This window comes from Mytilus trossulus, chromosome 6 (genome assembly GCF_036588685.1).
Source record: "Mytilus trossulus isolate FHL-02 chromosome 6, PNRI_Mtr1.1.1.hap1, whole genome shotgun sequence".
NCBI lineage: Eukaryota > Metazoa > Mollusca > Bivalvia > Mytilida > Mytilidae > Mytilus > Mytilus trossulus.
In genome coordinates, this window is record NC_086378.1 from 50491338 (window position 1) to 50513359 (window position 22022).

Genomic DNA, 22022 nt, shown 5'->3' on the forward strand with positions numbered 1-22022 from the left:
ATTTGTATTGATTTAGGAAATTATTCAGTTTTTAAGACTTTATTCTTACTGCTGCATGCTAATATTGGTTTACTATGGTTTCAATTTTGAAACAAAATAAGATCTACCATTAAAGAGTTATGCAACTCAAAAGTTCATGTATTATCTTTACATACGGCTCAAGTACTCGTGTATAAATGAACACATCCTTCAACTTACCTTAAACTGTAATCATTTCTGTCATCCAAAAATCTTTGGACATACAAGGTCATATTCTAGGTAATTTTCCAATTTAACGTATCCAACATTACATTTTTAAAGAGAATGTAGATAAATGCAGAATCGGTCAATTTTAAATATTATTCTAGGTCATCGGAAATGCTTTACTTTTTAGCTTCCTTTACCCGAAGAGAGCTTTTCTTGTGACGTTGCGTCCGGGGTCTGTCGTCGTCCATATAATTGATACTTTATAATTCTTAATCACACCAAAAATCATTGATTAAAAATTCAACTTCAAACTAAAATCACGTAAATCCTATAAAAAATATTTCCATTCTCAATTTTATGTAATCGGCATTTTTACAAATCACCTTCTTCTAGTATACGAAAGTAAACAGAAAAGATGTTATGTATTAATTATGATACAAATAAAAATCAGAACACATGTACCTAAGAACTCAAAGAGAAGAAACAATGCTTTAATTGTTAATCTTCATTTAATAGTCACAGTGAGTTTGTTTTATAACCATGATGATAGAGGAAATTGTTATCGAAACAAATCTAAACCCATTTTTTTTCATATATTTATTCACTCATTATATGTTTTACTGTACATATAAATGTACTGTACATGTTTAAACAGTTGACTACTGCTCTATATACCCTGGTGGATAGTTTATTGTCATGTGTGACGGACAACTTGGTGTTTTACAACACTTCCCAGGAGCTGGAGGATTTAATGTACAATTCCTTGGTAGGTTCCACTGGGTACACCTGTAACAAAATTGACAACATATCACATCATGCATGTAATATATTTCTTGAACAAATATGACGATTAAAGCCGGTCCAGACCTGTATAAAGTTGTAATTTAAAAAAGGGCAATCTACCATACAGACAGACTTGTCATCCTTTCCTCCCCAATCAGGAAAAAAGGACGAACACTCTGTTTGTATTGGAGATTGATAACAGGGTTGGGTGTAGAAGTGAAATTATTATTAAACTTTACAATAAACTATGGTGAATTGTAAATAACATATGTTATAATTTCATGGTTGGTAGCAATCACGACATTTAAGTATTTTTGCTTAAATATCAATCTCAGTTATTACTGTCTAAAACGTATTTTCACCTGTGTAAGGGACATGTTTATCATAAGTATACATTTTGTAATAGACACGCCTATATGAAAAAGAGAAGAGATATTTTCTAAATCATTTCTTTACCAACAAAGATCTAAATGGCGTCAACTTATGCAACATCCTTCATCATTAATTAGTTCAGTCAAAAATACCTCTTTATTTCAAAGACCAGTCTGTACCAATCATTTCTAATACCAATACCAAACCGATTGCAAATCAAATTTTCAATTACAAACACGTTTTGCAGGATCTCAATATTGACGACTTCATGTCTTAACCTCCTGATTGCACTTGTGCTAGTTACCGATTCACATATAATTCGTCTGGCCACGTTATTACTGGTATTTCTTGCGAAATGCGTTGTCCAAAGGTCCGAAATATCGTGAACCTAAATCTATCAATTGTAAATACAACTTCAAAATCTGATGGATTCAGTAACGGATTATGCCACGCAATGGACTAAGCGCGAGAAGGAAGAAGTATATACTCTTTCCGAACGGATTAAGACTGTGAGGTCGTTACCCAGCTAACACATAATGTTTTCATGATATTATTGACTGGTTATAGATAAGTTTGTCAAAAACATTTACCAAAATATATTTTATAGATATTTTTTTTTTTGCATCAGAAATTATGCAAGAATGATATTTTAACAATTATATTTCATCCCAATGTTTGATTGCTAATATAAAAACATTTTTTGTAAATATTTTTTTATAATAAATAATTATAAGTAAAATATTCTTTGCTGATGTTTTTAAAACGTTAAATAGACATTTTTATAAATGAGAACAATTGTATGTCGAGGAGACATTTCTTCGCAATATTCAATCAATATCTGATGGAAATTTTTATATAACATTTAATATATATATTTTTTAGATGTGTAAAAGAAATATTTATAAAACATTTTTGATTTACATTTATGTAAAGCATAGGTTTGATTTATAATACAATATCTTTTTGATGTAACATCAATATACTTTTCTTGTCCTAATTAAAAATATAAAAATGGTAATATCTAATGAATATTAGAATAACATCATAACAATATATTTTTTCGTTTTTATTTAGAAAACATTAGTTAAAGACTGTTTCATAAACGTTTTAAGATAATATGTTTAAAAGATATTTGTAAGATGTGTGCTAGTTATCAAAGGTACCAGGATTATAATTTAGTACGCCAGACGCGCGTTTCGTCTACATAAGACTCATCAGTGACGCTCAAATCAAAAATATTTATAAACCCAAACACGTACAAAGTTGAAGAGCATTGAGGATCCAAAATTCCAAAAAGTTGTGCCAAATACGGCTAAGGTAATCTATGCCTGGAATAAGAAAATCCTTAGTTTTTCAAAAAGTTCAAAGTTTTGTATACAGGAAATTTATGAAAATGACCACATTATTGATATTCATGTCAACACCGAAGTGTTGACTACTGGGCTGGTGATACCCTCGGGAACGAAACGTCCACCAGCAGTGGCATCGACCCAGTGGTGTAAATAGTTATCAAAGGTACCAGGATTATAATTTAGTACGCCAGACGCGCGTTTCGTCTACATAAGACTCATCAGTGACGCTCAAATCAAAAATATTTATAAACCCAAACACGTACAAAGTTGAAGAGCATTGAGGATCCAAAATTCCAAAAAGTTGTGCCAAATACGGCTAAGGTAATCTATGCCTGGAATAAGAAAATCCTTAGTTTTTCAAAAAGTTCAAAGTTTTGTATACAGGAAATTTATAAAAATGACCACATTATTGATATTCATGTCAACACCGAAGTGTTGACTACTGGGCTGGTGATACCCTCGGGGACGAAACGTCCACCAGCAGTGGCATCGACCCAGTGGTGTAAATAGTTATCAAAGGTACCAGGATTATAATTTAGTACGCCAGACGCGCGTTTCGTCTACATAAGACTCATCAGTGACGCTCAAATCAAAAATATTTATAAACCCAAACACGTACAAAGTTAAAGTGCTTGAGGATCCAAAATTCCAAAAAGTTGTGCCAAATACGGCTAAGGTAATCTATGCCTGGAATAAGAAAATCCTTAGTTTTTCAAAAAGTTCAAAGTTTTGTATACAGGAAATTTATAAAAATGACCACATTATTGATATTCATGTCAACACCGAAGTGTTGACTACTGGGCTGGTGATACCCTCGGGGACGAAACGTCCACCAGCAGTGGCATCGACCCAGTGGTGTAAATAGTTATCAAAGGTACCAGGATTATAATTTAGTACGCCAGACGCGCGTTTCGTCTACATAAGACTCATCAGTGACGCTCAAATAAAAAATATTTATAAACCCAAACACGTACAAAGTTGAAGAGCATTGAGGATCCAAAATTCCAAAAAGTTGTGCCAAATACGGCTAAGGTAATCTATGCCTGGAATAAGAAAATCCTTAGTTTTTCAAAAAGTTCAAAGTTTTGTATACAGGAAATTTATAAAAATGACCACATTATTGATATTCATGTCAACACCGAAGTGTTGACTACTGGGCTGGTGATACCCTCGGGGACGAAACGTCCACCAGCAGTGGCATCGACCCAGTGGTGTAAATAGTTATCAAAGGTACCAGGATTATAATTTAGTACGCCAGACGCGCGTTTCGTCTACATAAGACTCATCAGTGACGCTCAAATAAAAAATATTTATAAACCCAAACACGTACAAAGTTGAAGAGCATTGAGGATCCAAAATTCCAAAAAGTTGTGCCAAATACGGCTAAGGTAATCTATGCGTGCTAGAAATGTTCTCCAAATGTTTGTTAGTGATATTTGAGTAAAGCACATGTTTGATATGAAAAAAAGAAATATTTTATAAACATATTTACATAATATTTTTAATTGATATTTGTAAGATGTTCGACAAATGTTTTTCTTATGTTTGTTAGTGATATTTGTGAGAAGCCCATGATGTTTAATATGAAAAAGGAAATATTTTTTATACAATTTTTTAATCAGATTGACATGAATGTCTCCTCATTTTTGATAGCAAAGTCTTAACAAATCTAATCTAACTTAGATACAAATTCAAATCAAGTCAAAAGAAAAATTATCTAGCGAATAACGATTGTGTTTGAAGAGCATTGAGGACTTAGTAAAAAATCAAAATCATAAAATCATACCAAATAGGACTACGATAATCTGTGCCTAGAACAAGAAAATTCTTTGTATTTTGCCTAATTCAAAGTTTTTATACAGTGTTTATAAAAAAATATCATTGATATTTCATGCCAATAAAGAAATATAAGCCAACATTGTGCCAACAATATGCCAACGTATTATGTATTTATCTCCCCCTTTATACCACATACTTGAAAATTATATCATTCCAATGTTCTAACAAAAAAATGTGCTCTTCCATCTTTTTATATAACATTTTTAAATCTGTGTAGTCATTTAAATGTATTTACCTAAATGTTGAATGATTTTATGCACAAACAAAAAATATTTAAAACCAGCCCAAAACAACAAATACAATTTGAATCAACTGATCATTGACACGAGTGGACAACTTCTTACTCTCCAATTGACGTTGTGAATATACTGATTATATATAATAAAATACCTATCAGTAGAATATCTGAGGTGATTTATAATCTTTTAATTCAATGCATCAACTTATTATAAAAATGGGAATATAGTTATTTAAATCAATCATTTGATAGACATCAAGAAAACATATCCTAGACATAAGAAGAATATTTTGTCCAGATGTTTGACAGATGTTTTCTGGATATTTTCAATTGACACTGAATAATACCATAATTATGTTATTTCAATATAAAATCAAGATATTTAAAAATAATGCTCTTTAAACATTTAGAACAAATATTTCCAGAAAATATGCTATTTACATGAGTACAGCTAGACATATCACGTCAAAAAACAGATGCTACCTGGGTAATGCAAATCGGAATTAAGAAACTGATCAAACGTCAATCTTTAAAGACCCAAATGTTGACTAGCACTTGTCCTACCACTATGACAAATATGTTGTTGTCCCCGCAGACAAAGCCCCAATCAACATCGTTTTTATGTGTAAAACTCATTATATCAACTGCTTGATAAATGAATTAGGTATTTACAATTCACTTTGAAACTCAGCATATACCCTCACGACAATTTTGGATCCTCAATGCTCTTTAAATTTGTACTTGTTTAGCTTTATAAATATTTTGATATAAGTGTCACTGATGAGTTACATGAATGTAGACCAAACGCGCGTCTGGCGTACTAAATTATAATCCTGGTACATTTGATAACTAATTACCGAAGAGGAAATCCTGGATAATCATATGTTTGTTCTATGTTCCTTTAGAATTTTAACCAAAGATGAAGGACTGGATCTTCCATCACTGTATTGGATAACTAAACTACATAAGTGTCCTTACAAAAAACAGTATATTGGTGGGTCTTCCAAGTGCTCCACGGAACCTCTTTCTAAATTATTAACATTTATCTTATCAATAATCAAAGCCGGGCTTCAAAGTTATGTGAAACTGCCTATTCTAGAGGTGGCGTGAATCAGATGTGGATAATAAAACATACCAAAGATCTTTTAGAGTACAAATGCATATACAGTCTAAGATTCTTTCATCTTGCAAAAGTATCAAATCATTTGACTTTTCTATATATGACACAAGTATTGATTTCCCCCATTTCAAACTAAAGGACGGATTGAAAGAGTTGGTATTTCTATGTTTCATAAATAGAATGACCCATGTAGATACAAGTATCGTGTCTTAGGGACGGATAAATTCTTATTTGTGAAGGATCACTCTAAAAAAATTCTCTGAAATCCCGGTTTTAAAAACACGCAATCCCGAGGTCCCGAATTGAAATGGATTTAAGTCCCGACAACCCGAAATTCGAAGAAAGAATTCCCGGATCCCGATAGTGCCAATTCCGAAATCCCGAGCTTTAAAACACCCGACCACAGAGTCCCGATAACGGTCATATCCCCTCCGAAATGGAATTGAAACAAATGAGACGCCAATGGTTTCACAATACATGGTTTATAATCGTTGCTCATTCATTGATACATTGAAGATCATTGCTACATTGACTATTGTTGCCTGAGATCAATTATCAGCATTTGTATTAAAGACTGAACATCCTCTGGGGTCTTTGTCTGTAATAACCGTTTCTGATTGTATTTTATCAACGAGCCGTATAGCAAGTTTAGAAAACATTACACAGTCCGTACGGTAACACACAGTAGTTATAGTATACCTCTTAGACTACATCATTTGAATACTATTGAATAGTTAAATAATTAGCAATCATATCATGTCACACTTCCTTTTTTTTTTTTTTTTTTTAAACCTTTCTTAAATTTACCGAACATGCGCAGTAAGTTGCAAGATAGCTGTATCCTTACATTGAGTGACATCTGTAAAATCCTTTAGGTCCATCTTCACATATACAATTGTAATCACAGCCATCAGTAAAGTGTTCGCCTTCCTGGTAAACATTTCCCTTGTAAAAACAGCCGTTTGCCTGTACTGTATAAAATAGAATTAAGCCGAAAGGAAGCATTATTGAAAATTATTCTAAAATTGAAATGACAACGATATACAACTTCGAGACCTGAAAATAACATTGAAAACTATCAACCGTACAATCAACATTTGTAATCAGTTCTTTGGTCGGGTTGTTGTCTTGTGGACATATCACCCCTTTCCATTCAAAATTTTAATCATATATGTTTGTAATTAAGGGAGACCATACGATGATAGAGGATTTTTTTGTTAATCTATCAATAGTGACTGTTTTTGGAACGATGACTGCCTCTAAAAACTGACATTTTTTCCGGTGTTGAATATTAAAAATAGTTTTATTATGTTACTTGAAAAAATTCAATGTTATTCACAATTGATATGACTTATCACCGAATTTTTAATTGTCATTAGGAAAATAAAAGGGGTGATGAGGATATTCTGTAGTTACTTACTTCTGTATCACCAATGTAACATTGAAAATGGAAATGGGGAAAGGTCAAAGAGACAACAACCCGACCATAGAACAGACATCAGCAGAAAGTCACAAGCGAGAAACTCCAGTACCCGGATGCGTCCTACAGCTTGCCCCCTTAGTTCAAGTTGGTGCTACTGTTGCCTTATTAGTATTTATTTAATACGTGATTTTTCTTATTTTAATTGTTAATCTATTGGTCATTTTCTTTTTACCATAATAACATCCGTCGTCGAATTTTGACGTGCGTTGTTTGATTGCAATGTTATACCGACTGGTAAAATATCTCCAACGTTTTGTTTGGAGTGAGAGTGTCAACCGTTATTGTTGCATTTATGCCAGTGAAAAAACATAACATGGATTTAAGGGAAGTGCCATTAATTCGGAAAATGTTAGACAAAGCAAGTAGTGCATATTTTAAACAATATAATTTAAACGTGTAGATAATTTTAAGTATCATTATAAACTCTTTTTGAAGAATTCTTATATGAAAAAAAAATGGAAACGAAATATTAATAGAAGGCCTTTTTGTCGTATTACTGAGATCAGGAGTACCTGTCTTCATACTGCATTGATCCAGCTGTGAGCTCTGCTGTGTAAGTGTAGGTGTTTTTTTTATGAATTTTAACTCAAGTCAGAAATTAAGGCATAGTTTTTGACATGTTTGAACGTAAGACAAAAAAGATGTTTATGTTTGAAATTTCAAAATATATTAAAGAATATGTAGAAAGCAACGAGTCACTTTATTTGTAGTTTATTCCTGAGTCTGGTAAGAATACAATATTATTGTCGATATTTTTGTATTTTTTGGCACGCGACCTTTCTTGAACACTTTTGAATTATCATTATCAGATGATTACAACTTTGATAAAAATAATAAGAATTTTCTACACCAGGAAGAAATAACCTTTAAGTTAGCTATATTTGACAATATATCTGGGAACATAAGATTTTCAATGCACACCAACTGCGTAGTCTAAAAATAACTAGAACAAATAAATGAATAAATAAAATTGAAATATTACATTTAGATTAAACATAAGTAACCATGATATCTAACGTTCGTCTGAATGATAACCTACACAAATATAAAACTAAATAACATACCGGGGGTACTTGTATTAAGTATGTTATGTGTGGGATCACTGCAAGAATTACAAGTTACAGGGCAGAACTTCTTTAGTGTGGGAAAAGAACACACATTCTGATTACAGTTAAACACACTCTCGTCTTGACACGGTTCTAAAACAGAAGAAACTGAAGTATTAATACATTGTTTAAAGCTCAAATACTAAAGAAAACCAATAAGTTTATGCAATTTGTTAATCATAAATGTAGTTAAACGACGATTTTGTGTGTACATTTTTTTGCTGTATTAAAACAAGTACAAACAGAATACTGTAGGCAAACAGTTGGCCATAACGACTTTAATGTTGCTTCAAAGGACAAAAATTATGAAACACTTTCGGATTATAAGAGAAATAATGTAGTTGCATCTATTTCATTTGAATATCAACATTAAGACGTGTTTGTGTCAGGAGCTAGATATAGTATAGATCGAGTGAACGAGTCGCGAACTATAGCTTTTTGAAAATAGAACAAGAACATAAAGAAGATCTCAACACGTATAGTAAGTTATCACAACCCTGACAAAAGTATTTAAACCCTTATATTTATATATAGAACTAACTATATTGTGTAGATAATTAAGAAATGATATAAAGTATGCAAATACATGCATGTAAAGTTTTCTATCATTATTAATCTTTCGACTTTTTTTCAATTTTATCGCTGCGTTGAACAATGCTAAAATTTATAACTTCTTTGAATAACTTACTGCATATACCACATGTGAGAGGACAGTACTTCTTGAGATCTGTATGGCTGCAGACATGTGAGTCCTGACAATCAATGAATGAAGCGTCAGTACAGTTGGAATGAGAATCAGCCGAAACTGTAAAAAAAACAAGAATTATTTTTAAAAAAGATATCCGACGAATTTAGATTTGAGTATATGTTTAAAACTATCATTTCGATAACCTTCAGAAGCACAATGACTTAATGATGCAGGACCTCTTTAATAAAATCTCCATCTGAATGTAACTACAAGAAATTCTTTACTCAGTCTGGTTATATATTAAGGCAATAATATATAAGAATATTGTGATGACACCTAAAAATGTTATTTGTCAAAAAATCCAGTGCAAATAACAAGAAACAAATATACATTTACTACTTTTTACATTAAACTTAATTCATGGTTAACAAAGCTAGACACTATTGGTAGTATAGGTAGTATCTTTCTGTTTACATTCACCAAAACCCCGCGGAAATCTCACATGCGTAGGTGCGTTCTAAAAGTTATGTACGTTTGTACAACATAGTTGTACAACATAGTTTACATTACAAATTATATAATTTTCCCGCATAAACAGCTGTCATGGATATAAAGAGTTATTGTAGAAACAATTATTTTAATAAGAATATAAATCTTTGTAAGATCTAGTTCAAATATTTATAGTTTTTCACTTGCTTTCCATCACGATATAATTTTCGAGACGTTTTTTCAAACACAACCAAATCACCCACCATGATAGCATTTTGTCCAATCACAGAAATGATTTTCGAGCATGCGTATTATGTTGCTATAGTTAAGCGTCCTTAAGTTCAAAGGGCACAAACCGAAACGATAATGACTACGTCGGAAAAACCATCACAAATGTTATGCGTCCGAAGTGCTTTTCTGGATTCACCGAAATCAGGAACGATAAAAGCCGAGTATTTGAAAGCCAATAGTGTATAAGAACCTAAAGACAATATCAAGACGATAAACAACATTGTGGTATAGCAATATAGAAATACTCCTTTTTGGCAGTCAAATCACATATAGCCTTATCTTGAATTCAAAATAGTCCCAATTAGTCATTTTAGTATCACATTAAGTTATTATATCTGCAGATCACCTATTTCTGTCAATATAGCGGAATTATTAATAATTGGCAAACAAGCCGAAGGTTATTGACCTATCTTACCGAGTTTAACCGATTGTTTTCATTTGTTGGTGCAATCCATTTTATAAACGGAATAGATAGTGACGTGTTTTCCAAGCTACCCACATCCAGCCTGTACATACACAATACGCAAAAGTCATTCAATTTAACAAACATTCCTCAATACCACTCGACCTGTAGCTTTGTTGGCGGGAAATACTTTGTTACCCATGTTCGATCGTTTGTTCCCCATAAGTGTGACGAACTATAATACGATTTTTCGCAGAATACGGCCATTTGAATTTAGAAGGTTTCCTACTTAGTTTCCAAATAACAAGCTTTTCATAATATTTAATGACATAAGTATACATTAATCTATATTATAATAATCCCCTATCAGTATTTACTAATGTTATGAAAAGATCGTCATTGTTATCATTATTAAAGGAACCAAAAGAGTAAAAATAATATATTGGTCTTGTTTTCAAGATATAAGCCATAGCTTTTCCATAGCTTTATCATTGACATGTTTTAGTGCTCAAAAACTATTAAAAAATAACAAGAATTGTACAAGAGTTTTACAAATGGCTTTTAATTAATAATACAGATTTAAGATTTATAAAAAGAAAAATGAGGATCAATAGGCATTTTTTTAAGGCATTCAAATGGATAAAACCAGAATGTTCCGAAAATCTTACAAAAATACCAAAACATGACAAGCGAACATCCTTAAATGTACACGTCACGAAATTATGTATTTGATAGTACACTTAAGCTATTAACAATGATTAATGCGAGTGATTTGTGATACATTTGTGTTAATAACAGCGAATAGAATGTTGTTTTTTGTTCCAGTTTCCACAAGAAACACATGGTACATTCTTGTAACCTTAGTTACATATAAATATATACTGTAATAAGTACAAGAAAGTACATTTTGCTATGGTATGTTGTTGTTGATGGTGGTTTTCTAAGTATGATATATCTGTATCATAGTAACAGCGTTGTTGTTTATTATTCTTCTCAGTATAATTATATGGCTAATGTTTGCAATAAGTACAATAGAGAGCAGCCGATAATGATAAGAGACAAAGGGAATAGTCAATATAGACCGTCTATAGAAACTCAGGGCAGTTTCGACAACTGCTTAGCTAGCTATAAAACCAGGTTTAATCCACCATATCTACATGAGAAATTACCTGTACCATGTAAAAAATATGGCCGTTGGTATCCATTCGTTTGGTATGTTTGAGATTTTAATTTGCCATTTAATTACGGATTTTCCCTTTTGAACTTTCTTCGGCAGTTCGGTATATTTATTTTTACTCCTTCACCAAAATATTAATTTGTGGTATGATTTTGTGTGTTTTATATGAAAATGTCTGTTTCATGCGAATTTTGAATATTTCCACACCCTGCCTTGGAAATTCCTAATGATACTGTAAAAATAATTATTCACACATCTTTGAAATTTAACTGTAAATATTTTTACAATGTTGTCGTTATTTTACATGTAGACCGTACAACAATTCATTGTTTATAATTGAGCAGCGAAGACAAATGAAATTCACCTTACATTCTTTTATTGGAATAATTGTATGATTTATGATGTCAAATGCATCCACACGTTTTTCTTTATTGAATTCGTAATCACTAAATTAAGCGAATATACGCATTCACAATCGCCATGCTGACGTAGTAAATAAATACGTGTCTTTACATTAGCTTTCTGATCTTTTACCTGAATCACAAAAGGACTCTTGCACTCTCAAAATAATTTTAAACCTATTCGCGAAACTGCTACACCGACACTTAATTAACTGGACATCTAAACAAGGAAATGTACCTGTTTAACTCCGCCTCATTCTTCATGTGCTGTTCAATTTAATTTAAGGGAAATACATGTACAGATTAGTTTAAATATGATATGAAATATACAAACCTAAAGCACCTGCGGAAAATACTATAAACAAGAACACATATATAAGCGTCATGCTGTAACGAAATCCTGATTTGTCATTTAGATTATAATTTAGTTCAGTCTACCAAAATCAAATTTCTTATCTGAGGAATTATACAACATGTAAATAGACAGTGCTTTCGGTAGCAAAGGTTAAGTTTTAAAAGTATAACAGGCACGATTGACACCTACAGATTACAAAAGAAATATTGTTGTCGTATCAAAGATAAAATCATTTAAGGTAGCACAATACAAAGATTTTATGACTACAACACCCAAGTTATAAAATCGTGTAACTTTCTTAATAATGCTTGATAATTTATAAAAATGGTAGTTATGGATAGCTAACAGATTACTCTTTCTAATAAATGCAATGTTTGTATGATGCAACAATTATGTAACCAATCATAATGTTAGCTGTGTCTAAAATATTTTTCACCAAATTTCCACTTTCAAATGAAATTAGCTTCTGCATAGGTATCCCTAGAGGGTTGATTTTATTATATGTTGTTCCTATGGCCATTATCTACAAAAGGGTGTCTCAGATTTCTGAAAGAATGTATAGAACAAATTTTACACCTAATTAAACATTATCTTCTTTTATGTGGTTAGGATGTTTACACTAATTAGAAATTTATGAGAGAATGGAATACTATAGAGACAATCTGAGACACCCTTTTGAAGCCCATATTGTGTTTGTTAAGATTCTGTTAAAATTTTCTGTATAGTTTAAGAGATGAAAGAGCTAAATTCATTCAAGTGAACTTACCCAGATTTTGCCACTAATTACAAAATAATTGATTACATAATGATTGCATAATAAAAATATTGCATTCATTTAAAAGATTAATCTTTTATCTATCTATATATATCTCTTTTATTTTTTTCTATGCATTCATAAGAAAGTTACAGCATTTCAAAGGTTGGTGATTGGAAGTATAAAAATCTTTGTATTGTGCTACCTTAAGAATAACTTTATATCTAATTTTTTGATTTAACGGTATGGGAATTGTTTTAAGGGCAAAGAACATCTAGCAAAAAGCAACATTTACCGCAATCAATTTATTGCCGAATTCATTTCTCTTCTACAAATATATTATTATGATAACATAAACGGTCCTAATTTTTCTACACCGGTGTATAATTATTTAGATTTTTGAATCTTTCATGGCAAATGTCTGCACACATGAAAATACTGATTAACGCGTTTATGGGTATATTTTAGCACACTTGATAGTGTTGATGTACATATTCAATACAGAGGTTTTACGAATCTTTTGAATTTTAAAGTTCAAACCAAAAAAATCATCGAAATATTTATGTTATCCACCTTAAACATGATTATGGAAAGGAGTTTCTTTGATGGAAAAGAATCAATTTGGAACAAACTTATCGTACAACATTACTCATGTTACCAGAGCACCACGAATGGAGATTATATCCATGAACTTGAACGTAATTAGAGAGTCTGTTGGCGGTATAGCGGTTTCGTAAGACTGAATAAAACTAAACACTAAAACGATTGACGCATGGTTGTCCCATGGTTGATGTAACACAATAGTGCCTTCATATTTTTTGTCGTTTTTCTCACCAACTTTTTTTAGTCTTGATCAGTTTTGAACCAATTAATTTACATTCATGGACTAATTTGTAGAGACGGTCCGATATAAAATTTTATGCTCATTTAATAAAAGCAACAATAATATACCGTTGTTATAATAATTCGATTGAGAGAAATGAAATCCGGGTTACAAACTATAACCGAGGGAACCACAACAACTAAGAGAGGAAAACAACGTAACAACAGAAACACTGATGAGCAACAAAAACAAAGGACAATGCAACACATAGAGGAACGACTATAAGATAACAATTTTCTGACTTGGTTTAGGACAATTAAAGATGGGTTAAACTTGGCTTTCAAGCTAGCCAAACCTATTACGTGTATGAAAATCACATCAAATTCCATTATAATGACAACGATGTTTAAACAAAACAAACAGACACAATAGGTAAAAATGTCACAGATAGAGGTATAATAGCAACACGACACCACTATTTAACACAGAACTAAGTTCAACTTCAAATTGATCAATTAAAGAACAAAATGTAGAGAGTACAGTATTAGTTCATTCGAGGTGCTACGGAAGGGTAAGAAGATCACGCTCCACATGTGCCACTCGTGTGATGCTCATATAAGTGCAAACCCAGTGATTCGTCTAAATCAGTAAATATCATTCGGGAAATAGGGAACCAGATTGTATGAATGTCAACTTCAACATATCAGTTGTCATCTGTGAAACAGATATTACATAACAGATCAACCATCTCGGGATGACAACCGCAAACTTTACAAAGGAATACATTATTAAGGTGGTATGGGAGTCTAAAATAAAAATGATAGAATTTGTTCATACTTTGCCAAAATGTAGTATCTATTGATACATGTTAAAAAATATTATTAAAATGATAGGTCACCGTGCATTTTTTCAAGCTACGGGTCGTGACAAAATGACAAATTTTGTATGGATTATACAGGAAAAAACACTATTTTGTGAATAGAAACTAAACGAAATGATAGAATTGTAAAATAAATTAGGAAAATATAGCTTTCGAACAATGCTTTGATAATATCAAAAGAAAAGATAGGGTCACCGTGCGTTTTTTCCGGCTAAAATACAAAGTAGAAAAATTCCATGAACAGTCCAACAGAAAATGCACTGTTTTAGAGTTACCTCCCCTTAAAATGACAATTTCAAAATATTTAAAAACAACCAAAAATAATCTACACTTGTACATATATTTATATTTATAAGTTATATTCTTGTAAATTGGATCTTTTAAATGTAAAAACACATGAAATATCTGCATTCTTGCATCAAATTTTGCTAATTTGATAGAAAATATGGACCTTAGATTCTCTGTTTTTTACAATCCAAGATGGCGAAAGACACCCATACCACCTTAAATGTATTCACTTAAGGAGGTAGAACTAGGTTAAGGGAAATAACTCAGAAATTATCAGTACGTTTGTGTCAACCATTTTCATAAGTATATTCTAAGTTTCTAGGATACATAGATTATTACCAATCTGTTCGAGGTAAATGCTAAAAAAACATTGATGATACTTAACTTTTACAGACGCATAACTGATTGAGTTATCTCCCTGAACCAAGGTCTACCCCCTTAAATTCATAACTAATTTGTTTTGTTGTCAACTATAAGTGTAAACAAATATCGAGCAGATTAATGAAAAGATACATCACCTCATCTGACAGATATATACACACCTCCTCTGACAGATATATATACACACCTCTTCTGACAGATATACACGCATCTCCTTTGACAGATATACACACACCTCCTCTGACAGATATACACGCAACTCTTCTGACAGATATACACGCACCTCCTCTGACAGATATACACACACATCCTCTGACAGATATACACGCACCTCCTCTGACAGATATACACACACCTCCTTTGACAGATATACACGCACCTCCTCTGACAGATATACACGCACCTCCTCTGACAGATATACACGCACCTCATCTGACAGATATACACACACCACCTCTGATAGATATACACACACCTCCTCTGCATATAGATATACACGCACCTCCTCTGACAGATGTACACACGCCTCCTTTGACAGATATACACGCACCTCCTCTGACAGATATACACGCACCTCCTCTGACAGATATACACTCACCTCCTCTGACAGATAAACACGAACCTCCTCTGACAGATATACACACACCTCCTTTGACAGATATACACGCACCTCCTCTGACAGATATACACGCACCTCCTCTGACAGATATACACACACCTCCTCTGATAGATATACATACACCTCCTCTGATAGATATACACGCACCTCCTCTGACAGATATACACACGTCACCTTTGACAGATATACACGCACCTCCTCTGACAGATATACACGCACCTCCTCTGACAGATATACACGCACCTCCTCTGACAGATATACACGCACCTCCTCTGACAGATATACACGCACCTCCTCTGACAGATATACACACACCTCCTTTGACAGATATACAATCACCTCCTCTGACAGATATACACACACCTCCTCTGATAGATATACACACACCTCCTCTGATAGATATACACGCACCTCCTCTGACAGATATACACACGCCACCTTTGACAGATATACACGCACCTCCTCTGACAGATATACACGCACCTCCTCTGACAGATATACACGCACCTCCTCTGACAGATATACACGCACCTCCTCTGACAGATATACACACACCTCATTTGACAGATATACAATCACCTCCTCTGACAGATATACACACACCTCCTCTGACAGATATACTCATAAAACTCTCAAAAAGTAAAGAACGAAAAACAAGTCGCTTTTGTTTAATATTGTCTTTAAAAACAATAAATAATAAGGACTAAAGTTGGATTATTTGCATCTTTAAATGTTTCTTGGATTTAAGTTTAGATGTCCAAGGCCAGCTATCTTATCATCAGAACCATAATAATTTGTTTTGTGTTTGTTTTATATAATTAGCTGTTGTAGGGTCAGCTTTAAATGTTCTTATTTGTAATCTTGATCAATTTAATACTCCTACAGGGGGTGCTTCTTCAATTGCAGATTCGGAATACAAAATGGATAAAAAATACAAGTCCGTGTTTAGATTATGATTCTTTTAAAATTTGGGAATGCATAAGATTGGCCTCATGTTAACGTGGCAAGAATGTTCGGTATGACAAGACCAATAGTAGAGAGCTGGTTACATTGTGTTGGTTTATCTGGTGTTGTTTTCCCTCTGACAATGCACTAAAACCTTACTTAATCAAGTTGTGGTACATTTGTCGTATAATGGCAATGATAATTTTTTGAATTCATCTGGAAATGTCTAAAATAATGTTTATAATCAATAATTTAGAGCAGACAACTTCGTTTTTCTGATGTATTAATGACTTTGTGTGTTATTACTTTTTTTCTAATCTTATATGTCGAAATTATGACTAGTTCTGACTTCGGTAGTCAATAGTCCTCAAGTTTTATCTTATTGGTAAGTTGCGGCCATTAATGACGATTTTGTTTTTTGTGTTTGTGTTATTCTTAAAACTATTATTAAACTTAAAAATAAATCTACCGACAAATCAAGTTTACCTCTAGCTATGAGCCATATATAGCCGACATTGCAGGTACTGTTTACTCTTTATATGAACAATTGCTCCAATATGACAATTTTTATCAATTGTATGCGTTATCGACTGCATGTCTACATTTAAAAGATAAGTGGTTATTAGAGAAAAACATTTTAATTTGAAAAATGATGCATAAAACAAGATCTGCAATCAAATAAGTCAAATTGTCTAAATCTTTTGTCGACTCTAAGTTTCAGCCTCATTTGACATTTAAAACAATCTATGCTTTTTGCTTATTTTCTTGAAAAGTATTATATTTAAATGAAAACAGTAGACATGGACAGCGATACACGAATTTAAAATGTCCACATTGATTAATTTTTCAGCCAACTCTACACAGGTTATTGTTCTTCAGTCATGAAAACTTTGTTAGATAAAGACACATATTAAATTTATCTGGGCCGTCAATTCATGTCTGTTTGACAAACGAATAAAAGTAACAAAGCTACTATTTTCTGTTCATCAAGTCAAAGTCACGAGAAACAGATCAGAGAAAAAAATTACCACACCAATTTTGAAACATAAACTTCAATGTTTCCGTAGCGTCATTTATTACATGTATTTATTTAAATATACATGAATATGTTTATGAATAAGTTTGTTGACTATTCTTTGGAATATCCCTGTGGATACGTTATTTGTACGTATGAAGGACAACTTGGTGTATGACAACACTTTCCAGAAGCTGGAGGATCTAATGAACAAACACTTGGAAGGTTCCATGTGTAGCACCTGAAACAAAATGTACAACAAATATCATACAAATCAAGCAATACTTCTAGAATACACAATAGTGTATTGCAAATATTTTCGACATACTATTGGATGGTATATACCTAAATATATGCCTGTGTAAAGTTTGAATTCTAAGAAGGAATGGGTTTTATGATGTGTAAAACATAAATAATGGAAAAAAACATTGCGTAAATTGCATGCGTCAAAGATCAAGTTTGTTCGTTCAGGTTATGTTTTGTTTTTCACATGGCTATATGATGAGTTTTGCGATTTCCTTTGATATTTTATAATGTGTCGATTTATTTAAGAATTGAATGCTTTTTTTTGTTACTTCATTGGGATGTAAAAGCGTTGACCGAAGTATATTTTGTATGAAGTGCTTCCGTGCTTTAATCTAAACACGTGCGCACGTATATATATGTTAATAGTTAACTTTGCTCATGCATTTCTCAAGCATGTTAAGAGAAATGCAATTCACACAGTAAAGAGATCATTTGTTCGACCAAGTTTGATTTTTCAGTATTTTACCAATGGAGGTCCAACATTGACCTATCAATAGTTTGTTAACTCTGGTGGGAAGCTTTCCCGCTTCAATCACACAACATCTCCTTATTTTAAAACTTTTTAACATTTTCTTTTTAAATTGAAATAATTACCTATGAGGTCATGAAAGTTACGACGTAATAGATATTAGAAAAACAATACAATTTAAGCCGGATGTATGATTTATTTTCTATGGAAAGATTTGTGGTCTAAACGTAGATGTTGAGAATTGTTTTTAAAATCGTTTTTCTTTACACTGTCGTTTTTGGTTAGTCTGCACTGCACAAGAGGGAGCCATTGTAATATTTCCTACGTGTAAGCCAATCGAAATACGACTTATCAAAGTGAATGATAATAAAACTGAATGTCGCCCTCTTATTAACCAATTAAAATCAGACATGTGAACGTATAATTACATTAATTGTAAAATAGTTGTAACCTGTATAGAAGCACCTTACTTTTCACGACAAACATATTTTCCTGTAGATGCATCTTCACAGACACATTTGTAAAGACATCCATCGTCAAAGTGATCATCTTGCTGATACGTCTTTCCCTTGTAAATACAACTGTTTACCTGTGCTGAATAAAACAAAATTGGGAAGAACCAAAATTAATAGAATTCTTCAATATAGTTTTTACAATTTAAAGGCTTTTAGGTGAAACTGGCTTCGGTAACTGAATGGTCTAAGAAGTTCATTTACAGTTTCAACTAGTTTATGAACCATGGTGTTGTAAGATCGAACGCAAATCGATGTAAGTCACGTTCGACTCCCAACATCATTGACTTGATTTTCCAGGTTTCTTTCAGATGCTTCTCCTCAGCTCCCTTATGAAAATGACCGCCATGCTATAGTCATTAGAGCCGACGATGGCTTTATGCACATATAAATCATATACGTTGCCATTGGAGACTAAGTATTTTTTTAGATCCTTCCACTTTTCCATTGGTCTAGCAAGACATACTGATTTTGATCTGATTACTATTTTTTCTTCCGCCACTTTGATTTCTTATTGAAAGTTTTTGTTTCGCAGAAAATAACTTAGATATTTAGTTTATGATATTGAACAGTTTAACGGGTTTTGAAACTTACTCTGTTTAAGTGTACAACTACAATGTAGTATGAATAAAACAACCTAAAGTGAAATAAAAGACTTATTCGGATGCGATAACAATTTTACTAATTGTATTACCTAAACACATATTAAACTAAATAACATACTTGATATTATATGTGAGGTCTCACTACACGAATTACAAGTAACAGGACAGAATTTCTTCAGTGTTGGAAAGGAACACACGTTTTGATTACAGTTGAACACACTCTCGTCTTGACATGGTTCTAAAACAAAAGAAGAAAAAAAGAAATATTAATACACTTTTTTAAGGATTTTCGCTACTATAAATATAACAACAATGTTCTTGTGAGACTTTTTGAGACAATTTGACGGGAAATAATAGTCTCCGCAATTGAAATCATTTAACATTTTTAACATTGTTATTTTCAAAAACTATGACAAATACACGAAGATTTTACATCATTTTCAAAGATGGCTTTTCCAACTATATGTAATATATAATGAAAAGAAAAGTAGGCGATAGCGGCTTCTATTGTATGGGAGTACATGGAAAAAAACTGTAAGATTCCACATATCTAACAACAATATAAAAAAAATAAAAGCGAACATTTTTATTCTCAAATTTAGAAGGAACAAAACAATAAATGCAGTTTGGTTATCACAAATGAATTTGTTGACGAGATTGTATTTACTTATGTTTTTTTATGCTAAAACACACACAAATAATTCCATAGATTACCAAAGCCTTCAGTGATGTTTCAACACCTTCGGATTCTGAATGAAATTATCAAGTAGTATTTATGTATATTCATAAATAAAAGTTAAGACGTTTGTTGTGCTTCGAACTACTTATATGTCACTATATCTACACAATAACATGTTCAGGTGAATGAAACGGGTACCGGATAAAAATAGAAATAGAACACACAATAAAGCTCCAGAAGAACAATGTACTACATACTTACGGTTTCATTGTCAATATATTGGAAATTTATCCAACTGTCGTACAAGTGAGAGATTTAGCGCTTTAAAACCAGGTTCAGTCCACCATTTTCCTGTACAAAGTCAGGAATTTGACAGTTGTTGTCCATTCGCATGATGTGTTTTTAATTTGATTTTGCCAATTGATTATGGACTTTCCGTTTAGAATTTTCCTCGAAGTTTATTAGTTTTGTTATTTTAGTTTTTACCATACTGGTACATACTTCATTACTTGTTTTGAACAAACATGTTCATAGATAGATGTTTTTTATACTTTGTTGAAAAACATTAAATGATATAAGATATGCATTCAAATACCTTGTCTGGTATCATTATAAACATGATAAATCTTTGGTTCAACAACATTTAATCTAAGATGCAAGTCTAAAATTTATATTAAGACTGATCACATCTTAAGTTCACCATGTCGTTATAACTTCATACAACAACTTACTGCATATACCACAGGTGAGAGGACAGTACTTCTTGAGATCGGTATGGCTGCAGACATGTGAATCTTGACAATCAATAAATGTAGCGTCAGTACAGTTAGAAGGAGACACAGCTGAAACTGTTGAGAAAATACACAATATTGTATTATATAAAAAGCTATATAAATACTCCAAACTGGCATATGTGGGCGTGAAATAAAATTTTGTTCAAGAAATAAACATACAATTTAATTCTTGAAACTTGTTCATTTATATGCCATAATGTAATTCAGAGGCCAAATATGACATGTGATGTAATTTATATGTAAGGGATCTGAGATAAAGAGTTTATTAAGTATGAAACAACATATACACACCTGAAGCTGTAGTGACTACTATACACAAGACCAAATATATATACACCATGATTAGTCGAGATCCGGATGTGCAACTCAGAGTTTCACAGTCAACCTATATAAAATTTCTTATCTAATGAATTATATGTATACAGTAGGCAGTGCTTTCGATAGTAAAGATAAAGTTTGTAGGTGTTTCAGGCACGATTCTGTAAGGACAGATATAAAAAAAAAAAACATTGGTGCATAGAAAATAAAAATTTGGTAACAAATGTTACAATTTATGTTTTAATATAAAAACAGACTGATAATTGAAAAACAAAGATACCAGAGGGACATATATCGAAAATTAACTGACTACGCCATGGCTAAACAAGAACAAGAATGTGTCCATAGTAC

The 22022-nt window shown here is 32.2% G+C and overlaps 3 protein-coding genes across 3 annotated transcripts; all 3 read right to left on the reverse strand.

Moving 5' to 3' along the window:
- Positions 1-794: 794 nt before the first annotated feature.
- On the reverse strand, positions 795-12343 carry LOC134723513 (CCN family member 2-like). The gene is made up of 5 exons (XM_063587103.1): positions 12263-12343; positions 9168-9284; positions 8438-8572; positions 6738-6861; positions 795-972 (listed from the first exon to the last, which is right to left on the reverse strand). The coding sequence occupies exons 1-5, from the start codon at positions 12312-12314 to the stop codon at positions 846-848; spliced, it is 555 nt and encodes a 184-aa protein (XP_063443173.1). The 5' UTR covers positions 12315-12343; the 3' UTR covers positions 795-845.
- A 2220-nt stretch (positions 12344-14563) lies between these two features.
- On the reverse strand, positions 14564-17152 carry LOC134722779 (uncharacterized). Its single transcript, XM_063586406.1, has 5 exons — positions 17133-17152; positions 16234-16564; positions 16104-16180; positions 15693-15812; positions 14564-14666 (listed from the first exon to the last, which is right to left on the reverse strand). Exons 1-5 carry the CDS (start codon positions 17150-17152, stop codon positions 14564-14566), a joined length of 651 nt encoding a protein of 216 aa, XP_063442476.1.
- Positions 17153-17806: 654 nt separating this feature from the next.
- On the reverse strand, positions 17807-21749 carry LOC134723514 (uncharacterized). Its single transcript, XM_063587105.1, has 5 exons — positions 21645-21749; positions 21291-21407; positions 19999-20118; positions 19234-19357; positions 17807-18229 (listed from the first exon to the last, which is right to left on the reverse strand). The coding sequence occupies exons 1-5, from the start codon at positions 21691-21693 to the stop codon at positions 18103-18105; spliced, it is 537 nt and encodes a 178-aa protein (XP_063443175.1). The 5' UTR covers positions 21694-21749; the 3' UTR covers positions 17807-18102.
- Between the last annotated feature and the right edge of the window lie 273 nt (positions 21750-22022).